We start from the raw sequence: 18,366 nt of genomic DNA, 5'->3' as shown, positions 1-18,366 counted from the left end.
CACCATGGTTTATATATTGTTTTGTTTCATTTACCTTTAAATTTATGTTCTAGATATTTTTAATTTAATATGTTGTATTATTGTTTCTAATTTGTACGAAATATATATCAATTTCGAAATTAACATTTTCTGTTTTATTTTTCATTTTTTTTCTCGAATTATAAATTACTTTGTTTGTATATAAGAAAACAAAATTTCAATATTATTTAGAAAATGTACCCAAAAAAAAAAATACATAAAATATTATTTTAGGAGTAAGGTGAGTCTGAGATGAGTCTGGGGATAATGTGTAAAAATATGATGAATTTTGTGTGAGTCTGGATAATAAAAAAATTAGTGAAAAGCTAATGTGGGAGAGCCTGAAGATTGGAGGTGAGTCTGGGGATAAACTCACCCTAACTCCAAAAGCCGTTTGAGCAATTTATCCATAATTTTTAGAAGGACCCACCTAATACTAATACCCAATTAGCCATCTTAAAATTTCAAGATTAGAGAATTGAAAAACACAGAAGCTAAGGCATGAATCTTCTTACAACAGACAGTCAGACAGTCAAGAAATCATAATTAGAATTTAGAATGACATCAGACTTCATTAAAAATGCATCATCTTAACTAACAAAGAATAAAGATGATAAGTAATTAATTATTATTGACAGAAAGTTAAAATGAAATTGAAACTGACTAAAAAAAGTTGCAAACTTAAAATGGAAGCAAATGTACATGGACTAAAACTGCCTAAATTATTGACTAAATTCCTCCCTATCTCCTGCAAAATTATCAGATTGGTATCACAAAAACCTGATCTTCAAATCAAAATTTGTTGTGAAATCTCAATCAGATTCTCATCTGTTTGTTACTTTTCCGACAGTCTTTCCGTCAATCTGGGGTCCTCCGCGAAACAGTACTCGCGCACTCACTCGCACATAGAATTGAGATGCATCAACCATACAGTCTTCTGCATGAACATCATGAGCTGAAGTTTGATGTTTTCAAACAGAAGCTAGCTAATTCAAACCCTGATTTGATGTAACGAGACCGCCAACTTAAAACTTTTGTTTTTCATTTTCTTTTTTCTGCTGAGCCAGACAGCAACCACCTAAAGGTTCAAAAAAGACTCCCACTTCCTTTTATGGTGGGGTTCTTCTACACTCTGTTTTGCATACACAAAATCAAGTGCAACTCCAGCTAATTGCAACACCTCAGAAACCATGCCACCGCCATCCAAATCTGAAAACCGCCATCCTAATCTGAAAACTGCCATCCAAATCTGAAAACCGCCTTAGACAAGTGCAGCAGTTACTGGCTGTTACTGTTTATTTTTCTGATGAAGCCTTTTTCAGCTTCCTCTTACTCCCTGAGTTTACTGATGGACCTACGGAGGCCTTCCAAATCCAACAGATTCATCATCCGAAGCTCCAGCTACTAAAAAAATGAGAGATAAATGTCAGTGTCACTCTTTAGTTTATCAAGCATATATATGGACATTTACTCATCAATTATTGGATAAAAAGATCATACACCAGTACACCACTTAGGAGACAATGCACAAGAAAAGAACGAAAATAAAGTGCAGTGGGGAGGAAAACTAAAAGTTACAAGAGGAAACATATGGCCTGCATTGATTAAACGATAAAGAAATCCGTATATAAATGTATTATACAAAGAACAAGAACACGTTAACAGAAACTATGAAAATCAAGCGAGAATCAGCAAGCAGAAAGATTGTCCATGTAAAACAGAAATCACTGAATCAACAGTAATGGACGATATATATTGTTAAGGATAAGCTTGCGTCCTCGGTGTCTAAAAAGAACGGAAAATGCACTGAATCAAATGTACAGTAGTATACATGGATGGATGTTCAAGTTTTGACAGAATCAGAAAAGACAAAGACAAACTCTCAATGAAAACAAAGCAGTGTTCCTTTCACATAATGTTCACAGGGTGAACACCGTCAGAAATCAGAATGAAGACATGAGATTTAGATAAAAGCTCAGAAGTCCTTTAACTTAAAGGCTTCTGCAATATTATTATAAGCTATTATGAATGTGAAAAGAGCACAAGGACATACAAGTCAACTAGATAAAGTTAGATTAAGTAGAATGTCACACAGAACAGTCATTCATCATTAGCTAAACAGATTAAATAAGCATTGTTCTGGACATGCAAGTTTCTGCATTTAAATATCTAATTCCTTATAATTCAAGCAAGAAGACATATAAAACTGCCATAAGTTGTGATCCAGATAGTTAAATTATAAGAGAACATGAACAAATCAATGGCACAAATGATAGACAACAGAAGCATTGCAACTTACAAGAGAACAGATTAATGAATAAATTTCGAATGATGTAAAGGAGAAATGAAAAACTGTCCCCCTTCGAAAAAATCATTACTCAAACCAACAGAACCAAAGGTTACATCATTCTTCCAAGCTCTTCAAGAAATCCTCACAAGAAAAACTAGTATCTTTTTCTACATCTAATGGACTGAAAGTCAGAGCAAGGGTAAGGAACAAATCATAACTCAATTCAGGCATCTAAAAATAAGAATAAATACAAAAATTTAAAACCCCTAATATTGTAAGTAGCTCCTTCCACCACAATCCTGGGCCCTAGAATATCTTCAGAGAGTGAGACAAAAATACAAAGGTGGGAAGGAGTAAAATAAAGTGGCTAAAAGAATTCAATAAAATCCTGCTACTATGAAAATTATACTTCTAAAAGATGTAAAAAAAAGAAAAGGGACTGGCATTGAAGACATATCATGGAGCAACATAGACATCATTTAGGACATCATCCTCACCGGTTGATGCTGCGAAAAGCTCCTCGTCCTTATTTTCATCACTAGTGTAATCTCTTCTATCAAGCTTGGAATGAGCAGCAATGAAAATCATCTTCTGAGCCCTATCTGTTCCCAACCTCGAACGACCATGAGCTTGAACCCATTTCAAGAATGAAGAATTACATTTAAACCCTCGAGCAGTAGCATGAAGAAAGATAAGCCTAATAGCCACCTTCCCCAAAGACTTAAAATCTGGAAGATAAGTTTCCCAAACAAGCCTACTACCATGAGGATTGGCAATCTTCATTTTCCCAGTAGAGGGATCTTTCTGCTTTAACTGTACAGCTTGTGCATAAACAGGATCAAGCCCTTCAGTCCTCCATTTCATTAACTCCATTAATGCAATGTGTGCTTCTTCTCTTGAAACCAATCTAGTAATGAGCCTGTCAACATCCTTTTCTTGTTCAGGTGTCAGGTATTTGAAGGGTGGAAGGTACTTCCCACTGCTGTCCCTTACTAAATATAAGGGGTCAAGGATATAAGCAGCAGCCCAAGCAGGATGGTAGTTTTTCCTGAAACGTCGTTCAATCAGCTTTTCAACGAGTGCTTCAGCAATGTGGAACCTAACACACCAATCTTTCACCTTGGTTCTAAGTTCTTCCCACATATGAAGGCATTGCCCAACTAAAGGCCTATCAGTTTCAAATTCATGAGCCATTTCCTTCACTAATCTCACCAACGAGCGCACTGCATCTAAATCGTTCCAAAACCCAACATCTCGAATCATCTCCCCAAATTCCCTAGCAATTGGGTCCTCCATTGATACTATCTTGTATGATTCATCTAAGAGGACTAATTGAAGAACTCGAGCTGAGCTCATTATGTCTTCTATCAAAGCATAAATAGGCTCAAAATTCAAAATTTCGTGCTCTTTCATAGGCACACGAAGTAAACCAGCCATACCATACTCCCTCAGTTGGTACTTATGGAAGCTATTTCGCACCTGGGTTTTGTTGTTCACAAAGTTTGCAAGCTTAAGGCAATTCTCAGCAACATTTTTAAACAAAGGAAGTTCCCTATAGAAATCCTTTATTAAACTATTAAAGGCCTGATACTGACAAGAAAGATTAACCATCCACTGATTCTGATTCTCTAAATTCTTCAAAGCAGAATTCTTAAACTTATCAGCTACTATTCCTACACACTGCTGCAAAGCATTGCCACAAATCTCCGCCATTGTTTCCCACAACACCTCCTCGGCGTACTTACAAGGCACCTGACCACCAGTAAACACCGCCCTCCGGTAAACACTAGTACCATTAGGCAAATTCACAGTCAGATTCACCAAATTATCCTCAAAACCACCCTTGCGCTTCCACCCATCAGTTGAAATTTGGAAGAAGACAGCATCCCTAATCTTACCCTCGGACTCATTCCTTGTCTCCTCATACCTAGAATCCAACCTAGACCCACAAAACTCTCTCTTGGAAACCTCAGGGACACCGACTTGATTAAGAAAAGCTTTGAACTTAGGGTGTTCAAGGCTTGAAAATGACACAGACCCACATGACTCATACACCCAATCACTCAAATAATCAAGTGCACACTCAATTTGGGACTTGCTTAGAGAAGGCCCAGGTGATGTTTTAGGGCTCTTCAATCTCTTTATACTGTCCTCAAACAAACCCCTAGCATCCGACATTTCATCACCTTTCCCTCCACCACCACCACCGCTCATCAGTACCAATTGTTGCTGATTTTGTTGAGCACTTACTTGATGATGTGGTTGCGTCGGATGAACTAATGCACCACCAATCGAAAAACCCATCTCAGCCGAGAACCGAGACGGGTCAATCACACTAATAGGGGGCACAAACGGAGCGTTTGTGTTCCCCATAGTGCTAGCGTTGGCGTTGGTGTTCGTGTTGGCGGTGGGGGTGGTCCCACCACTCCCAACCCCAACACCCAAACCACTACCACCACCGGAAGACGATGAAGAACTCCTCTTCCGGTGGTTGTACTGCGGAGCCGGGGCCTGAGCAGTATTACCAGTACTATTATTATTGTTATTAGTACTAGTAATAACACCACCTCCGGCACCAGATGACAGACACTGGGACTGAGACTCCGCCGGTGGTGGCGGAGGTGAAACAGATGACAAAGGTCTAGGCGTAGTAGGAGAGCTAAAATTAGGACAAGTGCCTCTCTTAAGATGCTCAGAAGCTGTTCTAGAAGGGTTAGAAGCACTAAACATGGTGTCACATAAACAACACTTTAGCTTCACTGCCTTCGGTAGCCCGTTGTCGGCGTTGTGAACCAACAATGGCTCCAAGTGGGCCCAGTACCAAGCCCCTTTACCCCTTATCGCCTTGTTCCTCACCAACACTAGTCCTTCGTACCTCTTGTGTACGGCTTTCGCCGTCGCCTCCTCCCCCGCGGCTTCCCCCGCTGCTGCGTTCCCCGCCGCGGCCGACATTTGCCGAATCACAACAAATTACTAATTTTTTTTCTCCTCCACCCACACACACACAAAATGGGGTTAGTTTTTTAAAAGTTTTATGTGCGTTGTTACAGTTCTGAATTCACCCAGAAAATACCGTTGGTTTTGGCCGGAGTCTGTATCGCCGGCGATTATCTTCCATAACAGAAACAAACAAAGAGGAGAGAGAAAAGGAGAAAAAAGAGAGAGAATTGAGTGATCTAAGAGAGTCAGTGAGTGATTTTCGTTTGAAAATGGGGTGGGTTTGTTGTTACAGCAAATTTTTTGGCGAAGTTGTTTCGCAGTGAGTGATGGGTAATTAGAGAGGAGAGAGAAAATTGGAAGGAGGGAGAAAATAAGGGAGTGTTTGTGAATTGTGAATTTTGTGAAGTCCTTATTGTTCGAACAATCAATTTCCCACGCGCCTTTCTTATTGCGACTGTGATTCATTTCCTTATTTCCTCTCATTAATCAACAGCGTCCCCAAAGTCCAACGTACGAATTCACTACCCGACACCGTCCGTACACTCCCTCTCCTTCGCGACAGTAATACACGCGCTTTTTGTTTTTAAGAAAAAAGAAATTAAGGAATGAAAATTCTATGAGAATTATTTATTTATTTACTCGTATTTAAATTTGGTAATGCATTTTTTTTGTGTTGGTGTTGTTGGGGTCATGTAAAAGTAAAGGGTCCCTCAGATAATGGAGGAGACTCAATATATTTTTATTTAAATAAAAAAAATTACTTTTTAAAAAATTTATTTCATTTTCAAATGTGGGAGCCATGCATCTTCTTGTTTGTTTCTACCTTTTTGGTTTTGTATTTTTTTAAAAAAATTCTACTTTTAAAATGGGAGTTAAAAAAAAAATATTGCAAAGATTTATCTTCCGCAAGCAAAATTGGATTTACCCAAAGAGCCTTGCTATTCATGTGGTGATATTGAATAGGGGTATATATAAAAGGGGTAACCTAGGAATTAAATGTGATCCCACCAAAATTTGTTGGGGTGTGGGTGTTGACCAATTAGGGTGAAGGGAGTATTTTTGTGTGTTTGAATAAGTATTTTGCCAAATCTACATGGAATCCAACCCTTTGGTTTTCAAAAGCCTCTAGAGTAGGTAATATACACTAATTTGGCAAATTACAACCTATATTGCTCTTTTGCCCTTGCTCAACCTATATTCCTATAACTCTCATTACATCATTAATATTTATATTCATTTATGTGGGAGGCAACTTGGGGGTTGTGGTAAGTGAGGACGTGTATTACGGAGTTTCGACTTTGGTGTATTTGTAAACAGATACAAATATGGAGTACTCCCTCCGTCCCGGAATATTTGAAACCGTTTGACCGACACGGAGTTTTATTCATTATAATTGACTTCTTATTTAATCGAAAGGTAGTTAGTAGTGAGATATTTTTTAATATAGATAGAGGGATATGGTGGGGGGTCATGAATTTTCTAATGTTTATTTGGGGTAGTAGGGTTGTTGGTGGGCCCTTAGGTAAGGTGAGAAAATAATAAAATATTATGTAAAGTTTCCATTTTTAGAAGCGTTTTAAGTAATCCGGGACGGCCCGATAAGGAAAGCGTTTCAAGTATTCCGGGACGGAGGGAGTATATAGTACCCTTGAAGCTAGGTAGAGTCACGGCTGATTATTGGTTAATTGCAATATAAATAAAGATCATATGAAAAAATCATTGATAAAATTGACTGCATATACAACTAATATAACATACATTCCCATGTATATCCAACAACGATAATTATTATACAATAGATATTTCATCTATATTGTCTTATTTCACTCACTTATTAACTTCTATAAATTTAAGTTACTACGCAAATGAACAAAGTCTAATTACCCATCAATCCGTAACATCAATTTCAATTGTACGTTGAAGGTAGTTTATGTATCAATCAATAAGACAGGAGGATATAAATGAATGACCTTCAATAGTTAACTTGGTGAATGAGAAACAAGAAGATGGTTTGTTTTTAGGTATGATTGCTCGAGAGGTATGATCCATAACATAAGTAGATGGTTTGATTTTATTATTTGTGTTCACGTTTATAGAGAAGTCAATTTAGCGACTAATACTACGACTCAGCTTAGCCCACTCAAGTTCACCATATGAGTGTGGGTAGGAGGTTGTCCAAGTAACATAGAGGATGTAATCATCTAATTTCTGCTCAAATAATAATGAAAACTAAGGCCGAAGCCATTTCCCTAAAAAAAAGGGGGAAAAGGTGTACATATTATTCATTAAAAATACCTTGTTTCATATGCCTACATATACTCGTCAATTTGAACGATGTTGTTCTACTTGAACTCTGGACATTATATCAGTTTAGTTCATTTATTGAAGTTTACTTGAACTTTATATATATTCTCTCTTATAGATTTAGTCAACATATTTAATTAAACATTTCCAATTTACGATGTCTTAATTTTATTAACAAAATTATGTATTCCATGCATTAATACACTTATTTTGTGAATAAATCCTTCATTTTCTTACGAAAACAGAAAATTAATTTATTCGATGTTATCACTTATCAGTTCCACTTATAAACTTCCAAGTCGATCACCAAAAAAAAAAAAAAACTTCAAAGTCACACTTGGGTTAAGCTAATACCAATTGAGGTTGGCATGAGTGGTTAAGGGCCTCTTGTTCCTTAATCAAGGTTTCGGGTTCGAGCCTTGGGAATGGAAAAAACTCAACTGGGAGGGATGCTGCCCATCGAGGTACCCATGCAAACTCCGCTGGAGATTAGTCCAATCGCCAAAGGCGATGAGAACTCCTCGTAGTAGAACCAAAAAAAAAAAAAAAAAAACTTGGGTTAAGCTAATCCAACATTTCTCCCTTTAGTTATTAAACTATAGTCCCAGGATAGTTTTCAATATACAACTTTCGAGTTCAACTAATTCTTAACGGACTTTTCCATCAAAAAAATTATTCTTAACGGACTTAAGGCCCATTCATTAAGCACACTAACCCAACTAAGTGTACACTTCGAATCATCCATCTATTTAGTTCCTAAGTCTCTTTGTTTTGAAAACTCTAGTTCCAATTAAAGTTCAAAACTCATCATCAAAGTACGAACTTAGTTAAAATAACAAACTTATGAATTTTCCAAATTTATAAATTCGAATTAATTTGTAAAATCAACTCAAAAAGCAAACTTTAAATTATCAATTAACTTGGGCTTACAAAGAAAAATTCACATTAATATTTTCTGAAAATGTTAAGGCTCCGTTCAATTCGACTTTTTTGTTTGAACTTATTTGAACACTCAAATTTACCATCTAATTTATATATTTTTTCAACTTTCAAATTTCATTTATCTATAATTCATATATTCTTACTAAAATTATACAAGGTCTCAATAAAATTAGCACTTTAAAATGGCTTAACAACCACTATATAATTGTCCGTTCATAGAACATGCTAAAAAACTACGGAGTTATTAGTCTTTACAAACCACCATCTCCTTTCACCATCTCACTCACTATATCTATCTATCTATTTATCTATCTACCTATTATATTTTATATAGTATTCCGTAGTACCTTTTGCCTATTTCCATAACTCAAATAAATTTAACCAAGTTAATCTTGACATAATGGTTGCTCACTTTGTCTCTTAACCAGTAGGTTGGAGGTTCCCAACCTCTTAGAATGAAAACAGGTCATTGACTAGCCCTTTAACCACAATTCAAATAAGTTTAACCAAGTTAGGCTTGTCGTTTTCAGTCTCCCATTTTAATATTTACATTTATAATCTTTCATTTTATATTGTACCATAAATGTCCTTAATCTTTTCTCAAAAATGGTGTAAATGATTATTTTAATTAATTTAAATCATTGGAATTTTAAACTTATCACACTTTCCCTTTAAAATATTAAATCTCTCGCACCTTCCCAATGACTATTTTGGATAAAAATGAAAATATTATCAATAAACGCAAACTGCATTATTTAAATAAAAAAAATACTCCGTTCTTTAAGAACATTAATTATTGTTACAACATCTCCAACAGTAATAAAAAATAATCTTTAACAACATTAATTAATTGTTAGAGCATCTCCAATTGTAAGATTAATTGTTAGAGCATTTCTAATTTGACAATTAGCTTGTTATGCCACATAGGATTTCAAGCTATTTCATTGTCTAGCTAATTTGTGCTCCAATTGCTAGCACAAAAGGTCTTGCGCGCACAAGGTGTACAATAAATTTATTGTACACCAATATAATTTTTATGCAGTTTTTTGTAACTTTAACCTACTTTTATGTAACTTTAATGTTATAAAATTAAAAAATTGATAAATAAACATTTTAAAGGGTTAAATGATTAATTTATACATTATTAGTGATTTTGAAGAAATAATTTGTATTCAAATTAAAAATTTTATCTATAAAAAATAGATAACTTTTACATATATAAATGTAACTTAAAAGCATTTTAGTCAACTTTTACTCCGGTGTACAATATTTATTGTACACCACTTTTAAATAAGAATTTTTGCTGCTAGAAACTAGTATATTATTTAAATTTGTCCCACTTGTCAATTAATTACTTCCTCTATTCTTATTTATATGACACAATTGGGGTTTTGACACTATTCACGTGAGCTCATTTGATTTCAATTTGTGATTTATACTTAAGAAAAAACATAGTCGTGTGGGTCTTGTTTGATTCGTCTCAATAAATATTTTTTAAATATCAACTTTTTATAATTTTTTTCTTATCCATAATTGAAGATATTAATGTTTGAAATCGTGCATTGGCAATCGTGACTAAATTATTGTGTCATATAAATAAGAACAGAGGAAGTATTTGGCAACTTTATGAGTTAATTATCAAGCAAATTAGCTTGTTTAAACTAATTTGCTTGGCCAAACTAATCTATTATTTTCACTCCAATGGTCTAGCTATTAGCTATAAATTTCAAGCATGATACCAAACGTAAAAAATAAGAACTGACAAAAATTACTTCGTATAATATTATTTTAGTTAACATTTTAATCAACATACCAAAAAAACAATTCAAATAATATTTTAATTAACATTTTCATGGATTTCCAAACCCAATAATAAAATTTCATCCCCCCGCCAAGAAATTGGAGTAAAAACAACCGCCTTCTTCCTCCTCCTTCCTCCCCCGACGGCTCCCTCACCACCGCGAGCACAAGAACTCTGGAAATTGACGGTCAACGCTCACCAGACGAACTCAAGAAATCGACGCCTCTCTTCCGCCGTGCACCGAACCACCCCGCTGCCAAGTGATTTTCTTTGAAACTTCGCAAAAAACTCCTCCGTAAAACTCAAACTCGCACCATCTCTTTCTCCATTGCCAGGTACGTGCGCGGCTCATGTTCTCTCTCTCTTCCTCTTATTTTCTCTAAATTTCATGTTTTAATTCACCTTTTTATTGTTCCTCTGTCGACGTTCCTGCTCTCTCTTCCTCTTAATTTCGATTTTTCGTTCACGATTGTTAACCCTAATTCATCTTTATTTTTTTCTGCTATTTTTTGTGGGGGTGTAATGTCCAGAATAAAATGCACAATAATTAGGGACAAATATAATTTTGTTTGATTGACTTAGAATTGATGCTGAATAATCATATGGAGTACTTTGTACTAATAATTTATTAGCTTTACCGCAAATGCTAACCTAAGTAAGCATTGCAATAAATCAATTAGTCAACGATATTTGAGTAACATGTATGATTTTCCTACAATTAGTTGTACGACCATTGGTTGGAATTTATGTGATTGGAGCTTTATTCTGCACCTTGTTACCAGTTTTGATTGACATAGCGTGCTAGGAGATTAGGCGGCAGTTGAAAGCTTTGCAAACATCCACAACGGGACCTAAACTGAAACTTAAGCTGAGTTTGACAATAACTTGTTTTAATGGAAGTCAGGGAACTAGTTTTGAGTTGACGTGGAGGAGCCGAGGAGGCATTCTTAGAGCCGTAGACGTTTTATTGATATTTTCTTAGGAACTTGGTTGTTCTATGGCTCTTGTAATCCAGCAAAGTATGAATTTGTTTTCCATTGTGAAAAATATGCCCTTCAATGTTTTCTAGTTGACACGTGATAGTGGTTGAAGATAAGCAAATTAATATGGTGAGGCCCATTGTTTGTATAGGTGTTGGTCAAATTCTTGTGTTGCTCACAAGAAATAAGAAGTTACCTTCTTATGAAAATTGAGCTTGCAGATTTACAGTAGTCAGTTTGAGCAAATACACGTAGTCAGATATTTGAACATAGTGGAAAATGGATGCTTCGAGTTTTTAGTTGTTGTTTTAGCGTAACATTAGAGCATGTAAGTGTGACTCTTAAGTCTTGATACCTCAGAAGTCAGAACTATGCTGATCTTGCAGAATGATGCTGTTGATTGGAAAGCAATTAAATAATTGTGCAATAATCATGTGTGTATTTAGTTTTTAATAGATCTTTAGTTGGCCATTCCATTTGCTATGCTGGTGAGTGGTGAATGTTGGTGACTTGGTGCAATGTGGTAATATAGTTTTGTTTAATATTAGCTCTTTTCTTGTGTGATTCATTTTACTTATTTCTACTGTAAATTAAAATTGAAGGAAAATTTGACAAGATAAATCCCAAGCTTTTGGAGTCTTCTTGAGTTCTTATAACAATCCCATTTTTGATTTTATCCTAAAACATCCCAAGATTAGGATTTATCTCCCGAATTTGGTCCCATCCCAAACTTGACTGGTTTCTCAGGTAAAAAAAAGGCTATGTGCAAAGTTCTAATTTTTTGTCAGTTTTCGTCAATTTTTTTGTCCCACTCTCTCCATTCTCCTTTCCCATCCTTGCTGCAATGATACTCCTTTAGTAGGGATATCTTCCGCTCCTCTTCTTTGACGACAACGTCTGTCCACCGGAACAACAGAATCCCCGCCCCAACCAACCCCTCCTATAAAAGTTCATCACATTCTATCTCTTTCCCATTAGTTATTTATGCTTAATACGTGAGGGAAAAAAATAGAAAATGTGAGGGAGGCGACGAGGCGTTAGTGCAATTTACAGAGGGAGAGAGTTGAATTTGGCACACTCAATGACTCAACCGGGTTACAAGTGTGTCGATTGAGATTTGAATTCTCGAGTCTCGACCATTTATGTGTGAGATCTCTCTGGCCTTACATGTTTACGACATATCAATCTTGAACGAACTACTGCATACATGTTTGCCACAGCCTATCATTGTATATTGTTGTTGAATGAAATTATAGTAATCATGTAATGATTTCTGTCTTAGTTTCTGCTACATCTCATTATGTCTATCATCGATTTTGTTGAGAAGGGGAGATGGTACTTAGAAGGGGCAGGGAGTTAATTTTTGGTGTTTGGAACTTTGGCAGGGCTTATGGGAAGGGGTAGTGACTGTAGTGAGGTTGGTTCTTGATGTTTGACAGAGAATTTGTGGTGGTTATGGTGGCCAATATTAGGTCTTTCAATGGGGTGGGGAATGGTGGCCAGAAAGGGAATGAGCTTGGTTAATTTGTAGGGGACTAGGGGGTTATGGACATATGGGAAGGTGAGACTTAGACCGGGATGGATCTTGGTGTTTAGACCAGGGTAAGGAAAAGGTTTTTTTCTAACCAATTTGATAGGCTACTGGACCACCTGAAAACAATATGGGAAGAGTACCCCAAACCTGGGATTAACAATTAAAAATTGGGGCTCATATGCGAAGATATTCTAAACTTGGGATTTTTAGTGTCAAATTTTATAACTTTAAAACAAAAACTAAGAATATAATGTAAGATCACTATTACCTTGCCGTCTTTTGTTTTTCTTTAACTCAGGTTCGGGTTCTCATGTCGAAGTGTTGAGGATCACTCTGACACGAGTACTTGAAGTGAAATGAAGAGCCTTGAGTAACATAGACCTAGGTACTCTAGTTATTGCTTATGTAAGAATATTTCATTCTTGACACTTTGGATAGAAATAGAACTGGTAAAGAATTAGGAACAAAATAACACTTTTCCCTTCTTTTATGGATTGTGAATTTGTGATCGATTTGTGATATTTCTTGTTGTACTCCGCATCTTGAACCGCTTCCCAATCTAGTGCTAGAAATTAAATAAATTCCCAATCTGGTGCTTACCCAAAACTTATTCAACCGTCTAGTGTTCATGTAGGATTGAGATTACAAAGCTACTTCTTTTTGTTAGTTTGGCAATAGTCTAATCCTACTTATAATGTGAATTAAAGGCTAAAGAAAAAAGCAATCCCTCCGTACTCTCACGCTAGCCAGCAGCATGTTGGAGTTCCACCCTTAGATGGCGTAGAATCTGCGCACCCGCTGCTGCAGACTCCATCACACCACCACCGCAAGTCCACAACATACCATATGCCTCCCCACCACCACAACACACCATACGCTCCACCAGGCTACCGCCACCACCACCACAGTCATCATAAAATCAACTCAACCAAATTTCTCAAACTTGTGAACCCAATTGACCACATAAGCTTAATTTTTCTCAATTTTTTCCCTTGTTTAATAAAAAAAGTTCACTTAGGGCTTATTGGTTTATGGGTCAAACAACTTCCGCAAAGGAGAAAGGGCATATGAGTAGAGGTGACGTCGGCAAAGGATGGAACTCTGACATTGATGTTGCTTGTTGGCGTGAGAGGAAGGAGGACGTGTTTTTTTTTTGCCTTTAATTTACATTATTAATAGGATTTGAGTATTGCCAACCTAAAAAAAGAGCTTTGAAATCACAAATTTACTAAGACACTAGATTATGGAATAAGTTTTTGGGCAAGCACTAGATTGAGAATTTATATAATTTCTATCACTAGATAAGGAAACGGTTCCCGCATGGCGCATGTTGTAACAACACATGCAAAAGGGGTATTGTTTGGTGAAACATTTCTTTCCTTGCCTTTTTTTCTTTGGTGGATAGGTTGGTTGCATAGTATACTATGGAGAGGAGGAGGAGTTCTATTAAGTGATATTATTAAGGGGTTTTGTTCCTCTTGTATCTTAACTTTAGCTATTGGTCTTGTTTTCTCTTTTCTGTTTATTCTTTACCCCAATGCTCTGCAATTCCAAAAGCTCCTTGAACATGGGATGCTGTGCTTTCTTTGTTACATGATCTTGATTTAAATGAAATATTGTAATTATCCTCAATAGTACACGATTTGGCAATCTCTATTGTCCAACCTATTCTTTGTTCATTTACTCATTTTGGGGAGCTGCAAATTAGCCAAAAATGAGTGATGTTGTATCATGGACATTTTCATATGATTGGTCGGTACTTTTTTTTGAAGCTTGCTTTAAAACTAGGTAGCTATTTTGACAAACGTAGTTTGCAGAGTAGCCTTTTACCTAAGTTTGAAAGTCCAATTTTAGATTGTTGAAATTGTAGAAAGCAGAGGAAGAAACTTTTGTCTTTTGAGAATTTAAACATGCAAGTCACCTTGTTAGGGCTTCTTTCTACATGGGAAAATCTGATATGTATATTAAAGGACAAAGTTCTTATATTTTGTTCAATTAAAACCTACGTATCATGACTCTTGTTCTAGCATACTTATGGGTTGCAACTTATGTCTACATATATGTTTTGTGAATATAGGAATGAATTTTAGCATTGATGCCTGATTATCTTGGAAGGATGGTTTCAAAAATAGATCCTACTTTGGAAACAGACGTCCACTATGTTCCTGTTAATGGCAGCCCAGGGGCAAATTTGGTTTCTACTCCCAGACAAGTTGGAGATAGAGAATTAGATAAACCATCTTTGCCGCTCAAGTCATTTTACGAAGGTGTAGATAAGGGACCTGAATACGAACAAGGACTTTTACTGCTTGAAAACCTGGAACATAGTCCGGCAAATGTTCTTGGGGTTGACACACACATGGAGGATATTCAGGAAGAGCCAGAACAAGCTGTCTATACTGGTGTAGTTAAGTCGCTGGAGGAACAAGAGGTAGATTACGAGTTAGTTTCTGATTCTGCAAAGCCTCGGAGCAAGGAAGAAAAAAACGACAAAGGTGCATCTCCGAAGCCTGGAAGCTTTTCGATAGATCACCATATTAGCTATCACCTACCATCTGATCATGAAGGTAAATTTGCAGTCTATGATTTGGTTTGGGGCAAGGTGAAGAGCCATCCTTGGTGGCCTGGTCAAATATTTTACCCTTCTGATTCCTCAGAAACGGCTATGAAATATTATAAAAAGGATTGCTATTTGGTGGCATATTTTGGAGACCGCACATTTGCCTGGAATGAAGCGTCAGTACTAAAGCCGTTCAGGAACCATTTCTCCCAGGCAGAGAGGCAAAACAATTCAGAAGCATTTCAAAATGCTGTGAGCTGTGCTTTGGAAGAGGTTGCAAGAAGGGTTGAATTGGGGCTGGCTTGCTCTTGTTTATGTGAAGAAACCTATGGCAAGATCAAATATCAAATAGTTGAGAACTCTGGGATTAAGGAAGAGTCAAGTAAGAGGGAAGGAGTAGATAGATCAACAGACGTGGATTCTTTTCAACCTGATAAACTCATTGAGTATGTAAGAGCTCTAGCACTTTTCCCAAGTAGTGGCGTTGAACGTCTAGAGCTTGTAATAGCAAAAGCTCAGCTGTTAGCTTTTAATCAACTGAGAGGTTCTGCTGCATTACCTGAGTTCCAGTATTACGAGGGGTTGGTGGAATATGATGCTGATACAATTCCTAGGAATCAGGGAATGTCTGGTGAAGTTGAACATGTAGAACAAAAGACCAGAGTCATTACCAAGACAGGCCCTCGCAAACGGAAACACAGTTTGAACGATGTTGTGCACCAAAGGATAAAGGAGAAAAACATGACAGAATTAATGGGTGGGACGACTTATTACCTTGATGGTGAATTTGATTCACACGAGGAAGATGATTTTATTTTACCTTCCCCTTCTGCTGGTGCTAAGAGAAAATCTCCAGGGTTCTTTACAGATGATTTCACCATTCCGCAAAGCAGAAAAACTGTTTCTGTAGCTAAGGTTGTACATACAACATCTCCAAATCCACAGCAATCCTTTAAAGTTGGTGATTGTATTCGCAGAGTTGCAAGCCAGCTGACAGGATCATCAGCAATCCTCAAACGCTGCAGCGAGGGAAGCAATAACAAGCAGTTGGGGGATGGTGCTGATGAAGTATCAGAACCTCCTAGCGATACTCTGACGGAAAGCACCTCAAAGCAATCTTCTTTGGATGTGATGCTCTCACAGCTTCGCTTATCTGCACGAGAGCCCATGAAAAGATACAGCTTCTTGGGTGACATTCTCAGCTTTTTCTCTGAATTTAGAAATTTAGCTGTCATAACTCAGAGGAAAAGAATGCGCAAAGGAGCGGGCAGGAAAAAGAAGCCTTCTGTGTCTGTTGTTGGATCCCCTGAGACTTTTGAATTTGATGATAGAAATGACTCCTATTGGACAGACATGGTTGTTCAAGATAAAGACATGGTTGTTCAAAATAAAGACAAAGCTAAACCAGCACGACATAGTCAAAAGAGAAAGGTTGAACGAGTTGTTTCTGGTGGTCATGAGAAGCCTCTTCAACCGAATCCCAGAAAGAATTCCAGGAAACAATTTTATCATGGTGATCATGATTCAGTTCCTGCAATACCAACAGGGAACCAGAAGCAGTTGGACCTGCCAACAGAGCTTTGGCTGAATTTTGGTGACATGGGTTCTGTACCTTCAGAGGTGAATTTGAACAAAATGTTCAGGTGTTTTGGGCCTCTAAAGGAATCAGAGACAGAAATAGATATGCAAAGTAGTCGTGCTAGAGTGGTGTTTAAGAAGCGTACAGATGCTGAAGTTGCTTATAGTAGTGCTGCGTCATACAACATTTTTGGGTCAACAACAGTCAATTACCAGCTTAACAATACACCTTTTGTTTCCGTCAGAAGTTCACCCCTTGCATTGACTAACGAAAAAGAGAACGCGACTTGATGTCCTGTGAACTGCATTCCAGCAGGATGAGTTTTAGGTATGAGCTCCACCCCATTGTCTTCTCCACTAAATAAATAAAGAATACTAGTCTGTGCCCGTACGGGATTTCTATAAAATTAGTAAACACAGCATTAATTTTAGTTTCCTTTGTTCATATTATTATTTAAATTGACTAAAGTTTTTAATACTTTCCTATTTTGTTAGTATTTTTTTTCCTCTTGTTGAATTTTTAATTTCACGCTTTGGTAGTTTTCTACTTGGTTCAGCTCAATTTAAGGGAATCAAGGGTGATGACATGGAGTAGTTGTGGTTTGAGAATCAGGGTTTTGGAGGCCTCTTATTGCTCACCAATCTAGTTTAATAATATGGATAGTACTTTATGGAAAAGATTGTTTGGGTTTTTAATGAGGATCTATGGCTTTTCTTTGGCAACCGGTGTTCATATAGTTTTCAATTTTTTTTCAGTGTTGCCGAAGATTATTGGTGCTTTGCAGGCTGGTGGAAATTTGGAAGTGATAAACAACAGAATGGCTGACAAAGAAGGTAACCAGGCATTCTTCTGGTTTTCTGCATTTCGCTTCTTTTGTAACTTCAACAATGGGATGAGCGTTGATGTTTACTTGCGTTGAAGTTGAGTGCTAAAGCACAACCACGACAATGCCAGTGAGGCCATCTTGGCATCTAACAAGTTATTAATTTATCTAACATTTGGATGGTTGAATGAATCATAATTCATGTATATAAAGGATTATTAGGATCTAATCAACTAAATGACATTTCATGTAAAGCATTTGCATGTTTGTCTAACTGAAGATAGGTTGTGAAGCCATAGCGCATGTCACAAGGTCGATGCAGCTGTTCATCAGTAAAGTTGCTAACCTGAATGTTGATCCCCAATCTTTTTGGTCTGACATTGGGAGAATGATGAACAAACTAGCACTTTAGTTTTCTATAGAGGGTTCTATCCCACTTTTTGCCATATACTCCGTAGGTCTGATGTCCAATATTTGGGTAATTATGCAGTTAAATGCCTCTTGAAAACCCTTTATTGGCATGTATATATCCCATCTTTGAACATACACACTCCATTCGGAATCCTCTTACTTCACGCGTTCCATATATACCCAT

At 36.8% G+C, this 18,366-nt stretch overlaps 2 protein-coding genes across 3 annotated transcripts; one reads left to right on the top strand and one right to left on the bottom strand.

Moving 5' to 3' along the window:
- Positions 1-625: 625 nt before the first annotated feature.
- Positions 626-5,640, bottom strand: LOC110784395 (uncharacterized). Of its 2 annotated transcripts, XM_021988849.2 has the most exons (2): positions 2,806-5,640; positions 626-1,422 (listed from the first exon to the last, which is right to left on the bottom strand). In XM_021988849.2, the coding sequence occupies exons 1-2, from the start codon at positions 5,258-5,260 to the stop codon at positions 1,373-1,375; spliced, it is 2,505 nt and encodes an 834-aa protein (XP_021844541.2). In that variant the 5' UTR covers positions 5,261-5,640; the 3' UTR covers positions 626-1,372. The 2 variants fall into 2 exon arrangements, with proteins under 2 accessions (XP_021844541.2, XP_021844542.2); XM_021988850.2 differs by lacking the exon at positions 626-1,422 and having other exon boundaries at positions 2,353-5,640.
- Positions 5,641-10,356: 4,716 nt separating this feature from the next.
- Positions 10,357-18,217, top strand: LOC110784396 (PWWP domain-containing protein 5). Its single transcript, XM_021988851.2, has 3 exons — positions 10,357-10,630; positions 14,887-17,275; positions 17,704-18,217. The coding sequence occupies exon 2, from the start codon at positions 14,905-14,907 to the stop codon at positions 17,236-17,238; it is 2,334 nt and encodes a 777-aa protein (XP_021844543.2). The 5' UTR covers positions 10,357-10,630; positions 14,887-14,904; the 3' UTR covers positions 17,239-17,275; positions 17,704-18,217.
- The last annotated feature ends 149 nt before the right edge of the window (positions 18,218-18,366 follow it).

Source organism: Spinacia oleracea, chromosome 6 (genome assembly GCF_020520425.1).
Source record: "Spinacia oleracea cultivar Varoflay chromosome 6, BTI_SOV_V1, whole genome shotgun sequence".
In the NCBI taxonomy this organism is placed as follows: Eukaryota; Viridiplantae; Streptophyta; class Magnoliopsida; order Caryophyllales; family Amaranthaceae; genus Spinacia; species Spinacia oleracea.
This window is presented reverse-complemented; position numbering and strand designations above follow the sequence as displayed.

What these genes read in the sequence shown, in the direction of transcription:
- LOC110784395 (XM_021988849.2), bottom strand. Translation starts at nt 5,260, where the DNA reads ATGTCGGCCGCGGCGGGGAACGCAGCAGCGGGGGAAGCCGCGGGGGAG. An exon ending in GCTTTTCGCAGCATCAACCG is followed by an intron (nt 1,423 to 2,805) that starts GTGAGGATGATG and finishes TCATTTTTTTAG; the next exon opens with TAGCTGGAGCTTCGGATGAT.
- LOC110784396 (XM_021988851.2), top strand. Translation starts at nt 14,905, where the DNA reads ATGCCTGATTATCTTGGAAGGATGGTTTCAAAAATAGATCCTACTTTG.